This window comes from Mustelus asterias, chromosome 3 (genome assembly GCF_964213995.1).
Source record: "Mustelus asterias chromosome 3, sMusAst1.hap1.1, whole genome shotgun sequence".
NCBI lineage: Eukaryota > Metazoa > Chordata > Chondrichthyes > Carcharhiniformes > Triakidae > Mustelus > Mustelus asterias.
The window spans coordinates 21,641,655-21,662,617 of record NC_135803.1 but is presented as its reverse complement, the minus strand read 5'-3'; the positions used below and the strand labels follow the sequence as shown (position 1 = coordinate 21,662,617).

At 45.8% G+C, this 20,963-nt stretch overlaps 1 protein-coding gene across 1 annotated transcript in view; it reads left to right on the top strand.

Moving 5' to 3' along the window:
* The window catches only part of dner (delta/notch-like EGF repeat containing), a 319,201-nt gene that overhangs the window by 250,924 nt on the left and 47,314 nt on the right, over nt 1-20,963 (top strand). Inside the window, exon 7 of the mRNA XM_078201917.1 lies at nt 14,569-14,682. Coding sequence (XP_078058043.1) covers nt 14,569-14,682 — 114 coding nt within the window. The remainder of the gene's footprint in view (nt 1-14,568; nt 14,683-20,963) is intronic.

The window sequence follows — 20,963 nt, the reverse complement described above, 5'->3', positions numbered from 1 at the left end:
TGAATTTTTAAAAAGGCCCGCTTGGCCTTTCAATTAGATCACAGCCAATCATCTATCTCACCATCACTTTCTCTATATCCCTTGCTAATAATAGGTCTCTGAAATGAATTGATTTCTGTTTTGAACAGGCTCTTGAGTTTCCATAGCCCTCTGGAATAGAGAATACACAAAATTCATCTCTCTCTGAGCGAGCATGCGAACATACGAATTAGAAAGAGACCAAGGCCACTCGGCCCCTCAAGTCTGCTTCACCATTCAACGGTATCATGGCTGCTCTGATTGTAACCCCAACGCCACATTAATAACTCAAATCAAAACAAGAATTCTTCAATCTGAATGGTTAAAGGACATCAGTGGCTGGGGTTTTCCAATCCAATGTCGGTGGGCCTCTCCGGATTTTACGCCTTGCCTGTGACCAGTCCTGCTGCGGGCGGAACCGGAAAATCCCGGCCTTGCCCTTCTTGAAGCTGCCATCGATCAAGGCGCTGCACTGAAACGGATGCTAGACTGGAGCAGCCTGTGCCCTAAAACTGCAGCTGTCAGTAAGGTGAATGGTAGCTACCATTTCTCTGTTACTGACCTCTAAATCTAGGTCCATATGTCGCTGTCAACAGTGCAAGTAAATTCTGTTAACAGAGCATTGTCTTCAAGAGTAAAGAATGATATGAAGTAATCATTTAATTCCTGTTCCGTAGCCTGGAAGCCCATTAAGTCTGCCCGAGAGATTCTTTCAATGGCCCCATACTGATCTTAATGGTTCTTTGACTCTGCACATAGTTGAAGAAAATCTGTGCGCGGGATTTTTCAGCCAAATGTGGCATGTCTTCCAGCGGCGGAGTGGCTCACCACAGGGTTCTTCCAGTCCCACCGATGTCAACAGCATATTGCGTGGCTCATCTGTCCTGCTGCCAGAGAACCCGTCACGGGGGTACAACTTTGGCAAGACTGGAAGATCCTACCAGTGGGAAGAGCCGGAAAATCCCACACTGTGGCTGGAAATTTCTGGTCGTTCACCCCCACCCCTTACACCGCCGCCCCCCCCCCCCCCCCCCCCCCCCCCGCCCCCCTGCCAGCAAAGATGGAGAATTTAGAATTTGGTGCTCAACCAAATCTTAGTTCACTGCAGCGGGACTGGAGAATCCCACTGGCGGTGAATGGCTAATGAAGTTTGCCCTATGACTATTGGCACTGCAATTGTCCACTCTTCACCTTTGACCCTCAAGCGTCTGGAACAGCAACCTTTCCTTTATTTGCGCATAATCGATGTTTTAGTTCTTGTGAGAACTCTACTCTCTTAATCGACGTAAGTACATTTATTTAAGTCGAATGTACTGCTGACAATTTCCTTTTCTTCAAGATGAAGAAAGCAGAGACCAATTATGAAATTAAAATGGTAGCACTGACTAGAATTTTAAACAAAGACAGGAATTATTTTCAGCTGATTTATTTTTTGATTACTCCGCCATTCAGCTTAGGTCTTGAATCAAAGCTACTTCAGCAGGTATGTTAGAATGATATGAAATTATTAATAATTGCCCCGTTCTTCTGAAAATAACCATTAGTGTCACTATAGCGTTATGAAATGCGTGAGCTCCATAGGGTATGTGAATCAATCAAAGATACTGAAATTAGACTGCAAATGCTCAGCTGTGTTGAGACCTAAAAATAGACGATGGTGAATGTTATTGGCTGACGCATCAATAAGACAGCCCACTGTCGGGATGGGTGGATATCTATCCTATAAAAGAGATGCATTGGCCACTAATGACAGGCAGAGCTTTTGCAATGCACAATATCTTAAAGAAAAAGGCATCAGCTGCTGTAAAAGCAAGCTATCATTCAAATTATAGAAGAGATTATCCAGAGGAAGTCCTATGAATGGCAGCTCATACTTTTAGATAATGCCGTATACAGTATCCCTGCTGGGATTGCTTCTGTTTTGTGAAACCATCTCATGACATTTAACTGCGTTTCAGCTTTGATGTTGTAGTGTCCCTTTGCAGATAGACTGCCCCTTCAACTTGTAAATAATTTGAGGGATTTTTTGATTTGATTTGATTTATTATTGTCACATTCATAGAATCCCTACAGTGCAAAAGGAGGCCGTTTGGCCCATTGAGTCTGCACCAACCACAATCCCACCAGGCCCTATTCCCATAACTCTATGCATTTACCCTAACTAGTCCGCCTGACACTAAGGGGCAATTTAGCATGGCCAATCCACCTAACCTGCACATTTTTGGAATGTGGGAGGAAACCGGAGCATCCGAAGGAAACCCACACAGACACAGGGAGAATGTGCAAACTCCACACAGACACCGACCCAAGCCGGGAATCGGACCTGGGTCCCTGGCACTGTGGCTAACCTCTATGCCACCATACATGTATTAGTATATAGTGAAAAGTATTGTTTCTTGCATGCTATCCAGACAAAGCATAGGGAAGGAAAGGAAAGAGTGCAGAATGTAGTGTTACAGTCATAGCTAGGGTGTAGAGAAAGATCAACTTAATACGAGGTAGGTCCATTCAAAAGTCTGATGGTAGCAGGGAAGAAGCTGTTCTTGAGTTGGTTGGTACGTGTCCTCAGACCTTTAGCCTTCGCTGCTCTGTTGTTGGATCCGTTTCATGTGCTGAACACTGTGTGAAAGAAGAATCCTGATATTAGTCCTAACCTTGCCTTCGACTGGTTTCACCCCCGGCTTCATTGTCCTGTTTTCACACTTCAATTAGAATCACGCACTGACACAGCATTGAAGCAGACCATTCAGTCCATTGTGACCCTTTGAAAGAGCTATTTTGTAAGTCCCACACTGCTTCTCCTGCATTGCCCTGCAGTTATTCTTTTGTTTTCAAGTTTGTTGCAGCATCATTTTGAAAGTTATTATTGAATCTGTTTCCACTGCTTTTTCAGACTGTGCATTCCAGATCAAAGCAACTCGCAACACATTATTTTTTACTTGTCATGCCTTTGGTTCTCTTGCCAATTAATTCTATGAGTTTCAGTTTTAATATATATCAAATGCCTTTCGAAAGCCCAACATCAACTGCACTACTTTTACAACAGTTATTTTATCAAAGAACTGAATTAAATTAGTCAAATGTGATATACCTAACAAACCTGCACTATCAGTATTAACTCCATGCCTTTCCAAATGCCAGTACATTTTGTCTCAGATTAACATCTCCGAAAGTTCCCCCAGTGCTGATACTAGGCTGGCAACCCTCTAGCTGACTGGTTTATCTCTCTCCCCTTTTTACCAGTCCTTTGGCAGCACTCCCCTAACTAAAGAAAACTGGAAGGTCTGAGCCAGAGCCTTTGCAGTTTCCAACCTCATTTCCCTCTGTAACCTGAGATGCATCCCATTTTGGCTAGCTCGATTTTTCCACCAATCTATTACGTAGTTCCACTTGAGATACTTTTATCTTATCCAATTTCTCTACTACGTCCACCATTACTACAATATTGGCAGCCATGATGTTGCTTGACAGATGCAAAGTATACAAAGGCACAGTGGTTAGCACTGCTGCCTCACAGCGCCAGGGACCCAGGTTCAATTTCGTCCTCGGGTCACTGTCTGTGTGGAATTTGTATGTTCTCCCGGTGTCTGCGCGGGTTTCCTCCGGGTGCTCCGGTTTCCTCTCACAGTCCAAAGATGTGTGGGTTAGGTGCATTGGCCATGCTAAATTGCCCCTAGTGTCAGGGGATTAGCAGGGTGAATATTGGCAGGTAAATAGCAGGTTGTGGGAATAGGGCCTGGGTGGGATTGTGGTTGGACAAGGAGAAGTGGCTAGATGGGTGGAGAACTGGCTTGGCCATAGGAGACAGAGGGTAGTGGTCGAAAGGTCTTTTTCCGGCTGGAGGTCTGTGACCAGTGGTGTTCTGCAGGGCTCTGTACTGGGGCCTCTGCTATTTGTGATATATATAAATGATTTGGAAGAAGGTTTGCGGATGACACGAAGATGGCTGGACTTGTGGATAGCGAAGAGCATTGTCGGGCAATACAGCAGGATATAGATAGGCTGGAAAATTGGGCGGAGAGGTGGCAGATGGAGTTTAATCCGGATAAATGCGAAGTGATGCATTTTGGAAGAAATAATGTAGGGAGGAGTTATACAATAAATGGCAGAGTCATCAGGAGTATAGAAACACAGAGGGACTTAGGTGTGTAAGTCCACAAATCCTTGAAGGTGGCAACACAGGTGGAGAAGGTGGTGAAGAAGGCATATGGTATGCTTGCCTTTATAGGACGGGGTATAGAGTATAAAAGCTGGAGTCTGATGATGCAGCTGTATAGAACGCTGGTTAGGCCACATTTGGAGTACTGCGTCCAGTTCTGGTCGCCGCACTACCAGAAGGACGTGGAGGCATTGGAGAGAGTGCAGAGAAGGTTTACCAGGATGTTGCCTGGTATGGAGGGTCTTAGCTATGAGGAGAGATTGGGTAGACTGGGGTTGTTCTCCTTGGAAAGACGGAGAATGAGGGGAGATCTAATAGAGGTATACAAGATTATGAAGGGGATAGATAGGGTGAACAGTGGGAAGCTTTTTCCCAGGACGGAGGTGACGATCACGAGGGGTCACGGGCTCAAGGTGAGAGGGGCGAAGTATAACTCAGATATCAGAGGGATGTTTTTTACACAGAGGGTGGTGGGGGCCTGGAATGCGCTGCCAAGTAGGGTGGTGGAGGCAGGCACGCTGACATCGTTTAAGACTTACCTGGATAGTCACATGAGCAGCCTGGGAATGGAGGGATACAAACGATTGGTCTAGTTGGACCAAGGAGCGGCACAGGCTTGGAGGGCCGAAGGGCCTGTTTCCTGTGCTGTACTGTTCTTTGTTCTTTGGTGCAGACTCCTTCTGCACTGTAGGGATTCTATGATTCTATTACCTTAGCCAGACCCTCTGTCTCCATAATTTGATTTGATTACTATTGTTACATATAACAGTATACAGTGAGAATTATTATTTCTTGCACACTATACAGACAAAGCATACTGTTCATAGAGAAGGAAAGGAGAGAGTGCAGAATGTAGTGTTACAGTCATAGCTAGGGTGTAGAGAAAGATCAAAGAACCATAACTTCCTGGCTCCCTAGCATTGCAATTGGGGGGGTACCCCAGTGATGCTCCGGGGAATCCCTCTCGAATGTTCCCAGGTAAGGGTGTACCTGGCAATTGCCCAGAGACGCTAACTTCCCCAGGACAATAGCACTGGGCTGCGAACCATCTGACAAAGCAATTGAAATCACTAACTCCGGGTGGTTCTGCCAGTTTTACCCTCAAAACTTACTCTGAAAGAGGTAGATGGATAAAAAAACATTTCTGACTTCTGAGTAACTACTTTAATGATGCAGACCGAGTCCCACTCAGGACACCCCCTCACACACCCGACCCCTCCCCCCCCCTCCCCAGGGGATAGATACCCCGCACCACACCCTGGCCTCCCCCAGAGGGTCCACCACACCCCAGTCCCCAACCAAGCACAGCCACCTCTCCAACCCCCAACTCCGACATTGGACAACCCCCTCCCCCCCCCCCCCCCCCCCAACACCCCCCCCCCCCCAACACCCCCCCCCCCCCCCCCCCACCCCACTCCACCCAACCCCACCTGTCACCAGCTCCCCCAGGACCAGCCTAACTGACACCAGCATTACAATGGGCTGTGGATGTGAATGAATAAACCAGAGGGCTGTGCATTTCAATCCGATATGATAAGCATTGTGTGTAATATTCCAGAGAGTTATAGTGCCGAAGGGTGGGCAGCTTAATCTTAATAAGGAGGAGAGTGGTATGTCCAAAAGTCTTTAACGTATCAGGAGTGCAGATTGCTGTATGATCTGAAGCTTGATTTCAGGTTGGTTTTAATTGCTTCCAGATTAAATAGCATTGCAGTGTGGCCATGGACCTGTGCTCCTGCTACACGTTAGATCTGAAAAGAGTGTTTGCTGAGATGAGGCGATTACTATATTTTATTAGTTTGACCTTTCTATATTTGTTCTGTTGCCATGGTATGTGTTCTGACGTGTACATGTGCCAGTTATTCTGCTTGCAATGCTCTCACCAGACTTCTTTGCACTGGACAATCACTGATAGATTCTATCATTGAAGCCCCTTCAGTCACTCTCAAATGTCTAGACTTGAATTGCAATTTTTTTTCTATAATTGTCACTCTGTTAACTAGGCGGCACAGTGGCACAGTGGTTAGCGCTCCTGCCTCACGGGACCCGGGTTCAATTCCATCCTTGGGTGACTGTCTATACGGAGTCTGCACGTTCTCCCCGTGTCTGCGTGGGTTTCCTCCGGGTGTTCCGCAGTTTCCTCTCACAGTCCAAAGATGTGCGTGCTAGGTGGATTGGCCATGCTCAATTGCCCCTTCGTGTCCTAAGATGTGCAGGTTAGGGGAATTCGCAAGGTGGGGTTACGGGGATAGGATCTGGGTAAGATGCTCTGTTGGAGTGCAGACTCACTGGGCCAAATGACCTCTGCTGCACTGTAGAGATTCTATGATTGTATATTTTAGGGTCTTTCTTTAGGTAAAGTTTGACAGCCAAGCTATTAGGAAGTGTTGATTTACTTTAGCAAGAGAGGCAGATGAACAGAGGTTGTGTTTCGAGCACCTATGCTTTATCTCAATGTTCACCATGAATTTTCATTTTAAAGGGTTTATATTGTGTAACTGAGATATTTACTTATCTGTTATCAGTCGATAAGGAAAAACTCAATCTTATTTATTGTCCATGAGTCAAATCAAAAATAGTTGCTTCAATATCTTCCCAATTATTTCCACTGCGGAATGCATCCTGCAAGGCTTCCCATGGAACAGCCTGAATCTTGATGCAGGAGGTCTGAGGATCTGTTTGAATGCGTGAACCCATCTCCAGAGAAAACATTGAATTCCGAGACTGATTCAGAAATAGCGCACCATAAACAGTCAGTAGACAACAAGTTAATATCAGCACCTCACATTCCAACTCCCTCCAATTATGCTGCCGGGAAGAGATACTGATGCAGACAGTACCTTTGGGTATATCTCCACTGACAAATGATGACAGCATCAACCAGATAGTCGAGACGCCTCCAGCAAGAACCAGAGCGACTGAAGTTAGAGTCACTCATTTGAGTCCTGAAACTGGATTGCATTCTGGGATTTCAAAAACACAAACCTCACCAATGCCCAAGGAAAAGTATATAATGAATAAGTGCTGGATACCAGAGTCAACAGTGCGTCAGTCTTATATGTGGTGAAACATTTCACAGAGTCTCAAGCAACATTCTGCCTAACTGATGGGAGCTTTTCATGTAAGAAAAGGAAAAGAGCAAGTGCACTTCTGAGTCGAAATCCATCTGAAAAGAGTTATCACAAATAGTGTATAAGAGTAAGTGATCATAGAGAAAGGTGATGAATGATGTCGATCAGTATAGCTGCTGTCATCTATCTGGAAGTATTATTCCAAAGGCAACTACTGCTGCCTCTAAACTAAGTTGATTCTGCGTTAGGAATGCAACATAAAACTGTTCCAGCAGCCTCTCCAGTACAGTGGTACGGCCTACTGTAAGTGGCAGGAGGTCAAGTAACCATCATTGTTCAGACCACATTGCAGCTACTTTCTTTAAACCTTAAAAGTTTCTCCCAATTCCCACTTAAATATAGACCATTGTGAAGCCATTCGTTCTTTAGTCACATGTGTGAGTCTATCCCATAGCCCTACTAAAGTACTGTGATTGTCCACGTGATGAACATTGAGGGTGGAATTTTCCCATCTCGCCCGCCATGGGAATCACAGCGGGTGGGACAGGACCATGCAAAAGTCCATTGACTCGGGTGGGATTTTCCGGTCTTGGGGATGAGCACGGCCGGAAAATCCCACCCTACATAGAAGTATGTCTTCGTCTACAGCGATCACTCGCTAACCGGTACGATTGTCCACCTAGGAAACTCTGTGTCACTGGCCATGGCTTCTGTGGGTCCTTGCGTGGCTGATGAGTTCAATCCTAGAGCTTGGCAGATGTTTCCGAAAGATGGAATTGCTCCTTGGACTCGAGGTCGCTGGTATTCCTTTCTTGGGCTCTTTTTCCAGACCTCTTCTTGCTGGTGGGTGTCCTCGAAGAATTGTCTTCCTTCAATCAGGAGGCTCCTCCAGATAGGTCTCTCCTGAGGAAGGGTCTCCCAGGCATTAACCTCTATGTTGCATTTCCTGTGGTCAGCCTTCAGGGTGTCTTTAAAGCACCTCCTTTGTCCTCCTCTTGTTTGGGAGCCCTCTTTGAGCTGGTGAAGAAGATTTGCTTTGGCAGTCGGGACTCTGAAATCTGGCCCAGCAGAGTTGGTTTTAGATTATCAAGACCTCGATGCTGGTGCTCTTGTCTCCTACAGCGGTGTTGATGTTGGTACGGCTATCCTCCTAGCTGATGTGGAGAATCCATCTGAAACAGCGTTGAAGGTACCTCTCCAGGACCTTGAGGTGGCAACTGTATGTAGTCCGAGTTTCTGAGCAATTTAGAAGAGTTGGGAGGGTGACTGCATTGTACACGAGGATCTTGCTGTTAGCTCAAATGTTACGGTCATCAAAGATTCTCGTCCTTGGGCGTCTGAAGGTGGCACTCATGCATTACACACACTGTTAGATCACTACATCGATGTCAGTCTTCGATGAGAGTTGATTCCCCAGGTAGGGGAAATGTTCCATGTTTGGGAGGGTTACTCTGGGGCGGCACGGTAGCACAGGGGCGGCACGGTAGCACAGTGGTTAGCACTGCTGCTTCACAGCTCCAGGATCCCGGGTTCGATTCCCGGCTCGGGTCACTGTCTGTGTGGAGTTTGCACATTCTCCTCATGTCTGCGTGGGTTTCCTCCGGGTGCTCCGGTTTCCTCCCACAGTCCAAAGATGTGCGGGTTAGGTTGATTGGCCAGGTGAAAAATTGTCCCTTAGAGTCCTGGGATGCGTAGGTTAGAGGGATTAGCGGGTAAAATATGTGGGGGGAGGGCCTGGGTGGGATTGTGGTCGGTGCAGACTCGATGGGCCGAATGGCCTCCTTCTGCACTGTAGGGTTTCTATGTTTCTATGTTTCTTACTCTGGTGATCTTGGTGGAAGGAGCAACCGGATCTTGCTCCGGGGTGGCTTGGTAAAGGACTTGAGTCTTCTTGAGGTTGAAGTTGAGACAGATTCTTCGGCATGCTTCCACGAAGATGTCAAGCATATCTTGGAGATTATCGCCTGAGAGTGCCAAGGGGTGAAGCCATTTTTTAAATTCATTGGACATGGGCATCACTGGCAGGCCAGCATTTATTGCCCGAGTTGCCCTTGTTCAGAGGGCAGTTGAGAGTCAACCACATGCTGTGGCTCTGGAGTCACATGTAGGCCAGACCAGGTAAGGACAGCAGATTTTCTTCCCTAAAGGACATTAATGAACCAGATGGGTTTTTCTGACAATTGACAATGGGTTCATAGTCATCAGTAGATGCTTAATTCCAGATATATTTTATTGAAATCAAGTTCCACCAGCTCCCATGGTGGGATTCGAATCCAGGTCCCAGAACATTAGCTGGGTTTCTGGATTAAGAGTCCAGTGATAATACCACTAGGCCATTGCCTCCCCCATACTGGGGGAATGAATGCCTGCTCCAATCAGGGGGTGGCTTGGTGGGGGGTGGGGGAGAGGTGATGGGTGATGCTGGCTCCGATTAGGGAGAGGTAGTGGGGGGAGGTTATCTCTTGCTTTAATCATTGCAGCCTTTAAACATGCTGCCCCGATCTCAATGCAGCTGGGCTTTGCTGGTATGATGAGCCCCCCCCCCACATGTTGCCGTGGAACAGCCCAGCTATTCTTTTGTGACGGGGAGTGTGATAAGACCTGGAGAGAAAACCCGCCTGTGGGAGAAACACACCATTGTTCTCACCAGAACCAACACTCCGCCATTTTTTGGTAAGATTCCCCCCACAGTTAACATTTGGAATCCAATATCACCGCTCTCTGGAACATTCCAAGTTTTCCCAGCCTTTTCTGTTTTAACTCCATGACTTTACCTCAGTGACTATTTTTCATATGTGACTCTCAGCAGTGGGTCCTAACAGCTGACCACGACATGCGCCTTTCCAATAGAAATATGGAATGGTAAGTAGAGTGGAGTCATTTGACATTTTCCCCCTCCCTGCAGCAGTAGGAAGTAACATTCGTGCCACACAAGTGCCAGGCAATAGCCATCCCCAACAAGAGAAAACCCAACCATCTCCACTGACATTCAATAGCATTACCATCGATGAATCCCCCATTATCAACATCCTGGGAGTTACCATAGAAAGAAACCATAGAAGCCCTACAGTGCAGAAAGAGGCCATTCGGCCCATCGAGTCTGCACCGACAACAATCCCACCCGGGCCCTATCCCCGTATCCCTACATATTTACCTGCTAACCCCTCTAACCCTCATATTTACCCACTAATCCCTCTAATCTACGCATCCCGGGACACTAAGGGGCAATTTAGCATGGCCAATCAATCTAACCCGCACATCTTTGGACTGTGGGAGGAAACCGGAGCACCCGGAGGAAACCCACGCAGACATGGGGAGAATGTGCAGACTCCGCACAGACAGTGACCCGAGCCGGGAATCGAACCCAGGTCCCTGGAGCTGTGAAGCAGCAGTGCTAACCACCATGCTACCGTGCCACCCCTATTACTATTGACAAGAAACTAAACTGGATCAGTTATTTAAATACAGCAAGTCAGAGGCTAGGAATCTACAGTGAATAACTCAGCTCCTGAATCCCCAAAGCCTGCCCACCATCTCCACTATCATCAGGAGTATGATGGAATATTCTCCACTTGCCTGATAAGTGCAGCTTCAATAACACTCCAATAACAGCTCCAATCACACAATGCAGGACAAAACATCCCGCTTGATTGGGACCCGGGTCACCACCTTCAACATTCATTCCCTCCATCACTGATGCACAGTGGCAGCAGTGTGTACCATCTCTCAGATGCACTGCAGCAACTCACAAAGGCTCCTGAGACAGCACCTCCCAAACCTAATATCCCCACCATCTAGAAGGACAGGGGCAACAGATGCACAGGAACATCACTACTTGCAAATTCTCCTCCAAGCTACTCACTTTCTTCACTTGGAACTATATCGCCATTCCTTCACTGTCACTGGGTCAAACCTTGTGGGTGTACCTTCAGCACAAGGACTGCAATGGTTCGAACAGGCAACTCACCACCAGCGGCACGGTGGTACAGTGGTTAGCACTGCTGCCTCACAGAGCCAGGACCCAGGTTCAATTCCAAGCTTGGGTCGCTGTCTGTGTGGAGCCTGTACATTCTCTTTATGTCTGCGTGGGATTGCTCCGGTTCCCTCCCACAGTTTAAAAGACATGCTGGTTAGGTGTATTGACCATGCTAAGTTCTCCCTCAGTGTACCCGAACAGGCGCTGGAGTGTGGTGACTAGGGGATTGTCACAGTAACGTCATTGCAGTGTGAATGTAAGCTTACTTGTGACACTAATAAATAAACTTTAGAAAGGTGGGCACAGTAAGAAGTCTCACAACACCAGGTTAAAGTCTAACAGGTTTATTTTGAATCACTCTCCACTCGCACTGTCTGTACCTGTAAAGACTTCATTACCTGAAAAGACTCGCATTCCAACCATTATCTTGCGATTGAGTCTCTGTCTGTATATGCCGTGTTTGCGAACCCAACTCTCCACTCACTGATGAAGGAGCAGCATTCCGAAAGCTCGTGATCCCAAATAAACCTCTTGGACTTTAGACCATAAGACCATAAGACATAGGAGCGGAAGTAAGGCCATTCGGCCCATCGAGTCCACTCCACCATTCAATCATGGTTGATTTCAACTCCATTTACCCGCTCTCTCCCCATAGCCCTTAATTCCTCGAGAAATCAACAATTTATCAATTTCTATATGTTGTGAGACTTCTTACTGTTCCTACCCCAGTCCAACGCCGGCATCTCCACACTTTAGAAAGGTAGGTATTAAGGAGCACCTAAAGGAAGAGAGAGGCCGCAAAACAGAGCAGTTTAGGGAGGGAATTTTAGAGTTGACCAGCCCGGTAGCTGAAGGTGGTGAAAATCAAGAATTCGCAAGAAGACAGAGTTGCAGGAGCTCAGAGATCTTGGAGGGCTTTAGGGGTTGCAGAGAGGAGTGGGGCGAAGCTGTACAGAGACCAAACCAAGATCTAATGCAGCTCAGTGATCACAGGTGAGGTGTGACCGGAGTTAGTGCAAGTTGGGAGACAGGTCCTGGATGTGCTCAGGTTTACGGAGGGTTCAAGGTGAAATGCTAACCAGGAGGACATTGGAATTCGAAGTCAAGCTTTGAGGTGACAAAGGTCTGAATGAAGGTTCCAGCAGCGGATCAGCCGAGGCAGGAACACTCCCGAGGTGGGAATCAGAAACTTTAGTGATGGTGAGTTCGGAGGCTGAGCTCACCTTTGACTTTGAAGCCAGCTGCCTCTCCCCAAGATGTGAATAGTTATCTCAACACAAATGAGCGACTTGGTCAGGGACCTGGTATGTATGGCTCAGTGTTACATTATTTATTCACTGGATTCACTGAACCCTGGAGTGTCTGGGGTAGGATTTCCACAGGGGTTCTCTGATTTCTTGTTGTAACCTTGCAGGCAGAGCAGTGGAGATCTCAGAGAACAGTGTAACTGCTGTTCTGCTGGGCACCCGCCAATGTTGCAACAGATTAGAGAACCCCTGCTGAAATTGTAGGAATCGCAGTTCATAGATTTATGCACAAACCAAAAAGCACAGCTGTGGAACTGACTCGAGGTGAGAACCAACAATATAAATATACTGTTCAATCAGCCGGTACACCTTCCAGCACTGAACAAGGGTTCCGGCATCAGCAGTGGCACAGACCTTGTATAAAACCACACTCGAATCATAGAATCCCTGCAGTGCAGAAGGAGGCCCATTGAGTCTGCACCGACAACAATCCCACCCAGGCCCTACTCCCATAACCCCACATATTTACCCTGCTAATCCCCCTGAGTCTAAGGGGCAATTTAGCATGGCCAATCAACCTAACCCGCACATCTTTGAACTGTGGGAGGAAACCGAAGCACCCGGAGGAAACCCATGCAGACACGGGGAGAACGTGCAGACTCCACACAGCCAGTCACCCAAGGCCGGAATTGAACCTGAGTCCCTGGCACTGTGAGGCAGCAGTGCTAACCACTGTGCCACCGTGCCACCCCCTACTATGCCATAAAATATTCAAACAAATAAACAATGCATGTGTAAGTTATTAATCTTTGCAATAAGCATGTGCTACTGATTGGATCAATAAAGTTAGAGTTAAATTATCTGTTGTGCTGATATTGGTTGAGGATAGAAGTCTACAAGATTATGAGGGGCATGGACAGAGTGGATAGTCAGAAGCCTTTTTCCAGAATGGAAGGGTCAATCACTAGGGGGCATAGGTTTAATTTGATTTGATTTTGATTTGATTTATTATTGTCACATGTATTAACATACAGTGAAAAGTATTGTTTCTTGCGCACTATACAGACAAAACATACCGTTCATAGAGAAGGAAACGAGAGAGTGCAGAATGTAATGTTACAGTCATAACGAGAGTAAAATATAGAATTAGAAGGTATGCTGGGCACAACTTGCAAGAAGTCGCCTCGCTCCGTTTAAGGTGCGAGGGGCAAGGTTTAAAGGAGATGTACGAGTCAATTTTTTACACAGAGGGTGGTGGTGCCTGGAACTCACTGCCGGGGGAGGTAGCAGAAGCAGATACCATAGTGACTTTTAAGGGGCGGCTTGACAAATGCATGAATATAGAACATAGAACAGTACAGCACAGTACAGGCCCTTCGGCCCTCGATGTTGTGCCGAGCTTTGTCCGAAACCAAGATCAAGCTATCCCACTCCCTATCATTCTGGTGTGCTCCATGTGCCTATCCAATAACCGCTTGAAAGTTCCTAAAGTGTCCGACTCCACTATCACAGCAGGCAGTTCACTCCACACCCCAACCACTCTCTGAGTAAAGAACCTACCTCAGACATCCCTCCTATATCTCCCACCATGAACCTTATAGTTATGCCCCCTAGTAACAGCAACATTCACCCGAGGAAATAGTCTCTGAACGTCCACTCTATCTATTCCCCTCATCATCTTATAAACCTCTATTAAGTCGCCTCTCATCCTCCTCCGCTCTAAAGAGAAAAGCCCTAGCTGTATAGGATGGGAATAAAGGGATACGGTCCCCGGAAGGGTAGGGAGTTTTAGTTCAGTCGGGCAGCATGGTCGGTGCAGGCTTGGAGGGCCGAAGGGTCTGTTCTTGTGCTGTAATTTTCTTTGTTCTTTGAATAAATGTTGGCCAGGACACTGGGAGAAGCTGTTTCATTCCCAAAGACAAAAGGTTTTTTGCTTTGTAAGTATGAATGTAATGAAGCTAATTGATGCAGAAATGTTTTTTGCAGACTCAGTACTGAGCAATGGCAATCTTTTTCAGGATTACTTTCCTGGTGGCACCTGTGTTTTCTAATATGAGAAATAGTTCTATCTAATGGATTTTTTTACTGCATTACCAGGTTACACAGGAGAAGTGTGCCAGTCCCAAATCGATCATTGCGTGTCACAGCCGTGTGAAAATGGAGCCACCTGCATGAACAGGGCCACTGGCTACAGCTGTCTGTGTCCAGAAGGTAGGCATTGAACATGAGAAGCATTGCTTCGAATCTTCCTCAGTAATGTATCCAAAGTGGAAGTGTCCAAAGGGAACTGATTCCATGGGGCATATCCTTCCACCCTCAAGTAGGCACGGTGGCACAGTGGTTAGCCCTGCTGCCCCACAGCGCCAAAGACCCGGGTTCGACTCCCAGCTTGGGTCACTATCTGTGTGGAGTTTGCACGTTTTCCCCGTGTCTGTGTGGGTTTCCTTCGGGTGCTCCCGTTTCCTCTCATAGTCCAAAGATGGAATATTATGTACACCTGGAGTATTGTGTACAGTTTTGCTGCCCTTATCTGAGGAAGGATGTCCTTGTTATAGAGGGAGTACAGTGAAGGTTTACCAGGCTGATTCCTGGGACGGCAGGTCTGTCATATCAGGAGAGATTAAGTCGGTTGGGATTATATTTATTGCAGTTTAGAAGAGTGAGAGGGGATCACATAGAAACTTATAAAATTCTAACAGGTAGATTCAGAAAGAATGTTCCCAATGGTGGGGGAGTCCAGAACTAGGGGTCATAGCTTGAGGAAAAGGGGTAAATCTTTTAAAACTGAGGTGAGGAGGAATTTCTTCATCCAGAAGGTGGTGAATGTGTGGAATTAACTACCACAGAAATTGGTTGATGCCAAAATGTTGTCTGATTTCAAGAAGAAATTTGATATAGCTCTTGGGGCTAAAGGGATGAAGGGATATGGAAGGAAGGAGGGGATCAGGATATTGAATTCGACGATCAGCCATAATCAAAATGAATGGCAGAGCAGGCTCGAAGGGCCGAATGGCCTACTCCTGCTTCTAGTTTCTATGTTTCTATGTGCTGGTTAGGGGCATTGGCCATGCTAAATTCTCCCTCAGTGTACCTGAACAGGCGCCGGAATGTGGCGATCAGGGAATTTTCACAGTAACTTCATTGCAGTGTTAATGTAAGCCTACTTGTGACACAAATAAATAAACTTTGAACTTTAAGGTATTTTAGGATAAAGAAAATAGGCAAGTTCCTCCACAAATGTGGAATTTCACTGAATTCTACAAGAGTTTTTCAAACACTGCATCATAGACAGTATGTAAAGATAGTTAGTATCTTAACTAGAATAATTAATACGTTTATGCTCAGGCACACTTAATTGGCTGTGTAAAGTTTCCCAATGTAACTGAATGAAGCCCAGGCTGGAATTTTCCGGGTGTTCGCGCCCTACCACTGCTTCAAGCGAGATGGAAAATTTGGCGCTCAGCAAAATCTCCATTCACTGCAACGGGACCAGAAAATCCCACTGGCGTGAACAGCCGGATAGTTCCAGCCAGGTCTCCATTAAAGAATCTGCAGTGTGCAGTGTGGTATATTTACTAAAGTTACCATTATCTATTTGGGTAAATAGAACCATTTTAGTTTTGCTTTGTATGGGGCCTCCTTGTGAGTGGACCTCATGTCCCCTACAGATCACAGCGTGTCTTTATTTGTACCAATATCTAGGTATTCAGGAGGCGGCTAGATATAGCACTTGGGGTGAATGGGATCAAAGGTTATGGGGAGAAAGCAGGATTAGGCTATTGAGTTGGACGATCAGCCATGATTTGTGATGAATGGTGGAGCAGGTTCAAAGGGAAAAATGGCCTCCTCCTGCTCCTATCTTCAATGTTTCTATGTTTCTATGTAAAGTTAACAAGATCTCAAGATCAGGTAAAGAATCCTTGTGACTGTTATATAATTTGCTTACTGGAATATGACCATGTGGTCTTCTCAACTTTTGTGTAGAGAAAAGCAGAAGTGAAATTTGCACCAAAACCATTTGGGTAATAAACAGTCGGAGACCACTCGTGCCCCCACTGAAGTTAAATTTTACCCCAGTAACTATATTAGCCAGAGAGCAATGTCTGATACTTGGGACAAGTAGAATTGATTGATTCATTGATGTGTCAAAATACGGTAAATTATCTGTTAGGTAAGGGGTCCATCTTACACAATGAGGCTCTCAAACTAGGCCTTCCTAAGCTATATCAATCTGGAGCCAAATTGTAATGTTTATTCAATATAACCTGCTGAAGCAGCTGGTCTTTACCTTAAATCTGTGTGTTCATGCCCAACAAAAAAAATCCAATAAATAATGGGATAAAGAAAAAAATGCTTTCTACGGGAATGGAACAAATTTGTTTTGTCGCATAGTATGATAGAAGCGTATAAGTTCAAATCAGGTGCAAGACGTCTTTTCGTCCAACCTCATAGGATGCAATGCAAGAGACGTCGATGATGTCCAAATAGATGGGATCCATAGCGGAAGACAATGAACAATATCTGTGTGTTTTATGAGAGACAGGGCCTTATGAATAGAAATCCAACAGTAATATATAATAGCGTTGGCCAATATGCCGATGTTAATCGTCTGTCTGCTTCCTGTGCAACAGACCAACTGGATACTTCTAATATCTGCCTCAGTTATTTCTCACAGGCAGAAGTAATACAAAAGCTGTTATATCCTTGTTACTAACCTGTCATAATTCTCCACTTAACAGTGGTAGGCATAATTAATGTGACTCCTTACATTGTTGATGTCATTTCAAGTTGTGATTAAAGTACTTTAGAAATTTGACTTTTAAAAATTCATGTACTGAAATGTTCTAATTAGCAGTGCGATCCCCTTTCCAAGACATTATTTTCTCCTCTACTTTTATACTTTGCACTACATTCTATATTAAACACCACCGAATTGTAATCGTAAATGGCAATCTTGTCAGAGCAGTCAGCAGAATCTCGCAGGCTATTAGTCTGAGAGAGACATCCTGCTGTCATCATTTTGTAAATTCTATTGTTCAGTCAGCTACTAAAAGATGCTGACACCTTTCTCCCTCTGGGGAAGCATCCAGCCTCCATTTAGTGACTGTCTTGACGGCTCAACTGAGTTTAGAGATTTTTTCAAATGGTTTGGATCTGACTCCAATTTGCTACCCATTTTAGGGAGGAATAAACAAAGTGAAATATTTATATATTTTCCCAATGAAATTCTTCAAAGGCCCAGCATAAGTTAATCCACCTCCTGAAAATGGAGTCAAGGGATGGCTGTGTCTAAGCATTGGGAACATTGGCGAAGCTCGTAAAATCCTGCCCAAGGCCAACGGAGAATTCCGTTCTGCAAGCCTCGCCCACCCTGATTCCGGGGTGGATGTGCCGGTAAAATTCCGGCCATAGTAACAGGAGTAGGCCATTTAATCTCTCAAGTCTCTTCTGCCATTCAATGAGAGAAAGAAGTCTCACAGCACCAGGTTAAAGTCCAACAGGTTTATTTGGTAGCACGAGCTTTCGGAGCACTGCTCCTTTATCAGGTGAGTGGAGGATTGGGTTCACAAACAAGGCATACATAGACACAAACTCACTTCACAAGGTAATGGTTGGAAATCGAGTCTTAACAGGTAATCAAATCTTTACAGGTGCAGACAGTGTGAGTGGAGAGAGGGTTAAAGTACAGTTTAAAGAGGTGTGAATTATCTCAAGCCAGGACAGTTAGTGAGATTTTGCAAGCCCAGGCAAGTCGTGGGGGTTACAGATAGTGTGACACGAACCCAAGATCCGGTTGAGGCCGTCCTCACGTGTGCGGAACATGGCTATCAGTTTCTGCTCTGCGACTCTGCGTTGTCGTGTGTCGCGAAGGCCGCCTTGGAGAACGCTTACCCGAAGATCAGAGGCTGAATGCCCTTGACTGCTGAAGTGTTCTCCGACAGGAAGAGAACACTCCTGCCTGGGTGATTGTCGAGCGGTGTCCATTCATCCGTTGTCATAGCACCTGCATGGTCTCGCCAATGTACCATGCCTCAGGACATCCTTTCCTGCAGCTTATCAGGTAGACAACTTCGCTGTTCTGAAGGCTGGGTAGTTTGCTGCAAACAATAGTCTGTTTGAGGTTGTGCGGTTGTTTGAAGTGGGGGTGTAGGGATGGCCTTGGCGAGATGTTCAACCTTCAGGAGAACAGTGACCACGACACCACACAACCCTGCCACAGCAACCTCTGCAAGATGTGTCAGATCATCAACACGGATGCCATCATCTCACGTGAGAACACCATCCACCAGGTACACGGTACATACTCTTGCAACTCAGCCAATGTTGTCTAACAGGAAAGGATGTTCCAAAGCATGGTACATTGGCGAGGCCATGCAGACGCTACGACAACGGATCGACAATCGCCAGGCAGGAGTGTTCTCTTCCTGTCAGGCAACACTTCAGCAGTCACGGGCATTCAGCCTTTGATCTTCGGGTAAGCTTTCTCCAAGAAGCCTTCAAGACACACGACAACACAGAATCACCGAGCAGAAACTGATAGCCAAGTTCTACACACATGAGGACGGCCTCAACTGGGATCTTGGGTTCATGTCACACTATCTGTAACTCCCACGACTTGCCTGGGCTTGCAAAATCTCACTAACTGTCCTGGCTTGAGACAATTCACACCTCTTTAACCTGTGCTCAACCCTCTCTCCACTCACATTGTCTGTACCTGTAAAGACTTGATTACCTGTTAAGACTCACATTCCAACTATTATCTTGTAAATCGAGCCTGTGTCTACATATTCCCTGTTTGTGAACCCAATCCTCCACTCACCTGATGAAGGAGCAGCGCTCCGAAAGCTTGTGATTCCAAATAAACCTGTTGGACTTTAACCTGGTGTTGTGAGACTTCTTACTGTGCCGACCCTAGTCCAACGCTGGCATCTCCACATCATTCAATGAGAGGTTGATCTGTGATCTGATTCCATATTCCGACCTGCTTTTGCCCCACATCCTTAATACCTTTAGCTGACAGAAAGCTATCAATCTCAGCCTTAATAATTGATGTAGCATCAATGGCCATGTGTTTTACTTTATTGATTTGTGGGCCATGGGCGTCGCTGGCTGGCCAGCATTAATTGCCCATCCCTAGTTGCCCAAGGGCAATTGAGAGTCAACCACATTGGTTTGATTTGATTTATTATTGTCACATGTATTAGTATACAGTGAAAAGTATAGTTTCTTGCTAAACAGATAAAGCATACCATTCATAGAGAAGGAAAGGAGAGGGTGCAGAATGTAGTGTTACAGTTATAGCTAGGGTGTAGAGAAAGATCAACTTAATGCAAGTTAAGTCCATTCAAAAGTCTGATGGCAGCAGCGTTTTTCCATTGCTGGGGCTCTGGAGTCACATGTAGGCCAGACCGGGTAAGGACAGCAGGTTTTCTTTCCTAAAGAACATTAGTGAACCAGATGGGTTTTTCCAATAATCGTTTCATAGTCACCAGTAGATTCTTAATTCCAGACATGTTTTATTGAATTCAAATTCCACCATCTGCTGTGGCAGGATTCGAACCTGGGTCCCTGAACATTAGCTGAGTTTCTGGGTTAAATAGTCTAGCGATAACACCACTAGGCCATCGCCTCCCCAATGGTGAAAAGACACATTTTCAGCTAAGGCAGTTCATGCCATGATGAAAACTTAAGGCGATGCATTATCCCTTTAAGTCGAGTTATGTAAAGTGGTTTTGACTCAAGGTGCTTGAGGATTTGCAGTTATTGCCTTTTGCAGAAGCAAGATCCCATGCACCCAGATGCAGAAATGGAAAGTGAGCTAAGTTGCTGAGTGGAGACGATCTGAGTGGTAGAGAATGCTAATCAGTGTGTAGACTTAATTTAGCTCTTCTCAGGAAGTAGGTGGACTCCTACTGACCCTGGAGGAGCAGTGCTTGAAGTGACACTGATATTACCAATGACCTCTACTGTCTCCCTCCAATAACATGCACTACTGTCTTGTGAAAGGCTCCTGCCCTCAGTCCTGTTTACAGCAATTTGCTGCGGTTTCCGCATTTCTTCCACCAAATAAATTGACAGACGATTGGGGAAACTGCCTCAGACATTCAACTCCGATGTTTCTTACTTCCGGAGTTTCCTGTCTAATTCCCTTTGGCATCTCCCTCCCTGCTCACAAAAACCTTCTCATAACCACTCTCTTCAGCCGTGACTTTAGTTTCTCACCCTAACCACGTTTTCCTTTTTTTTCTCCTCTGCCTCAAGAACTGCTTAATACAAATTCAACATTTTCCCAGCATTTGAGAAGCACTGGGGAATTGTAACTTGTCATGAGATTTCCAGTGGTGGTGCCAACAAGAGAGTGAGGTGTGCCCACATAACAAGTATAGAAGTATAATGAGTGGTAATGACCAATAAATACAGAAGATGCTCATCCAATCCAGAACATTTTTTTATATCTATGATCATTATTTATCAGACCACTAATTAGGGAA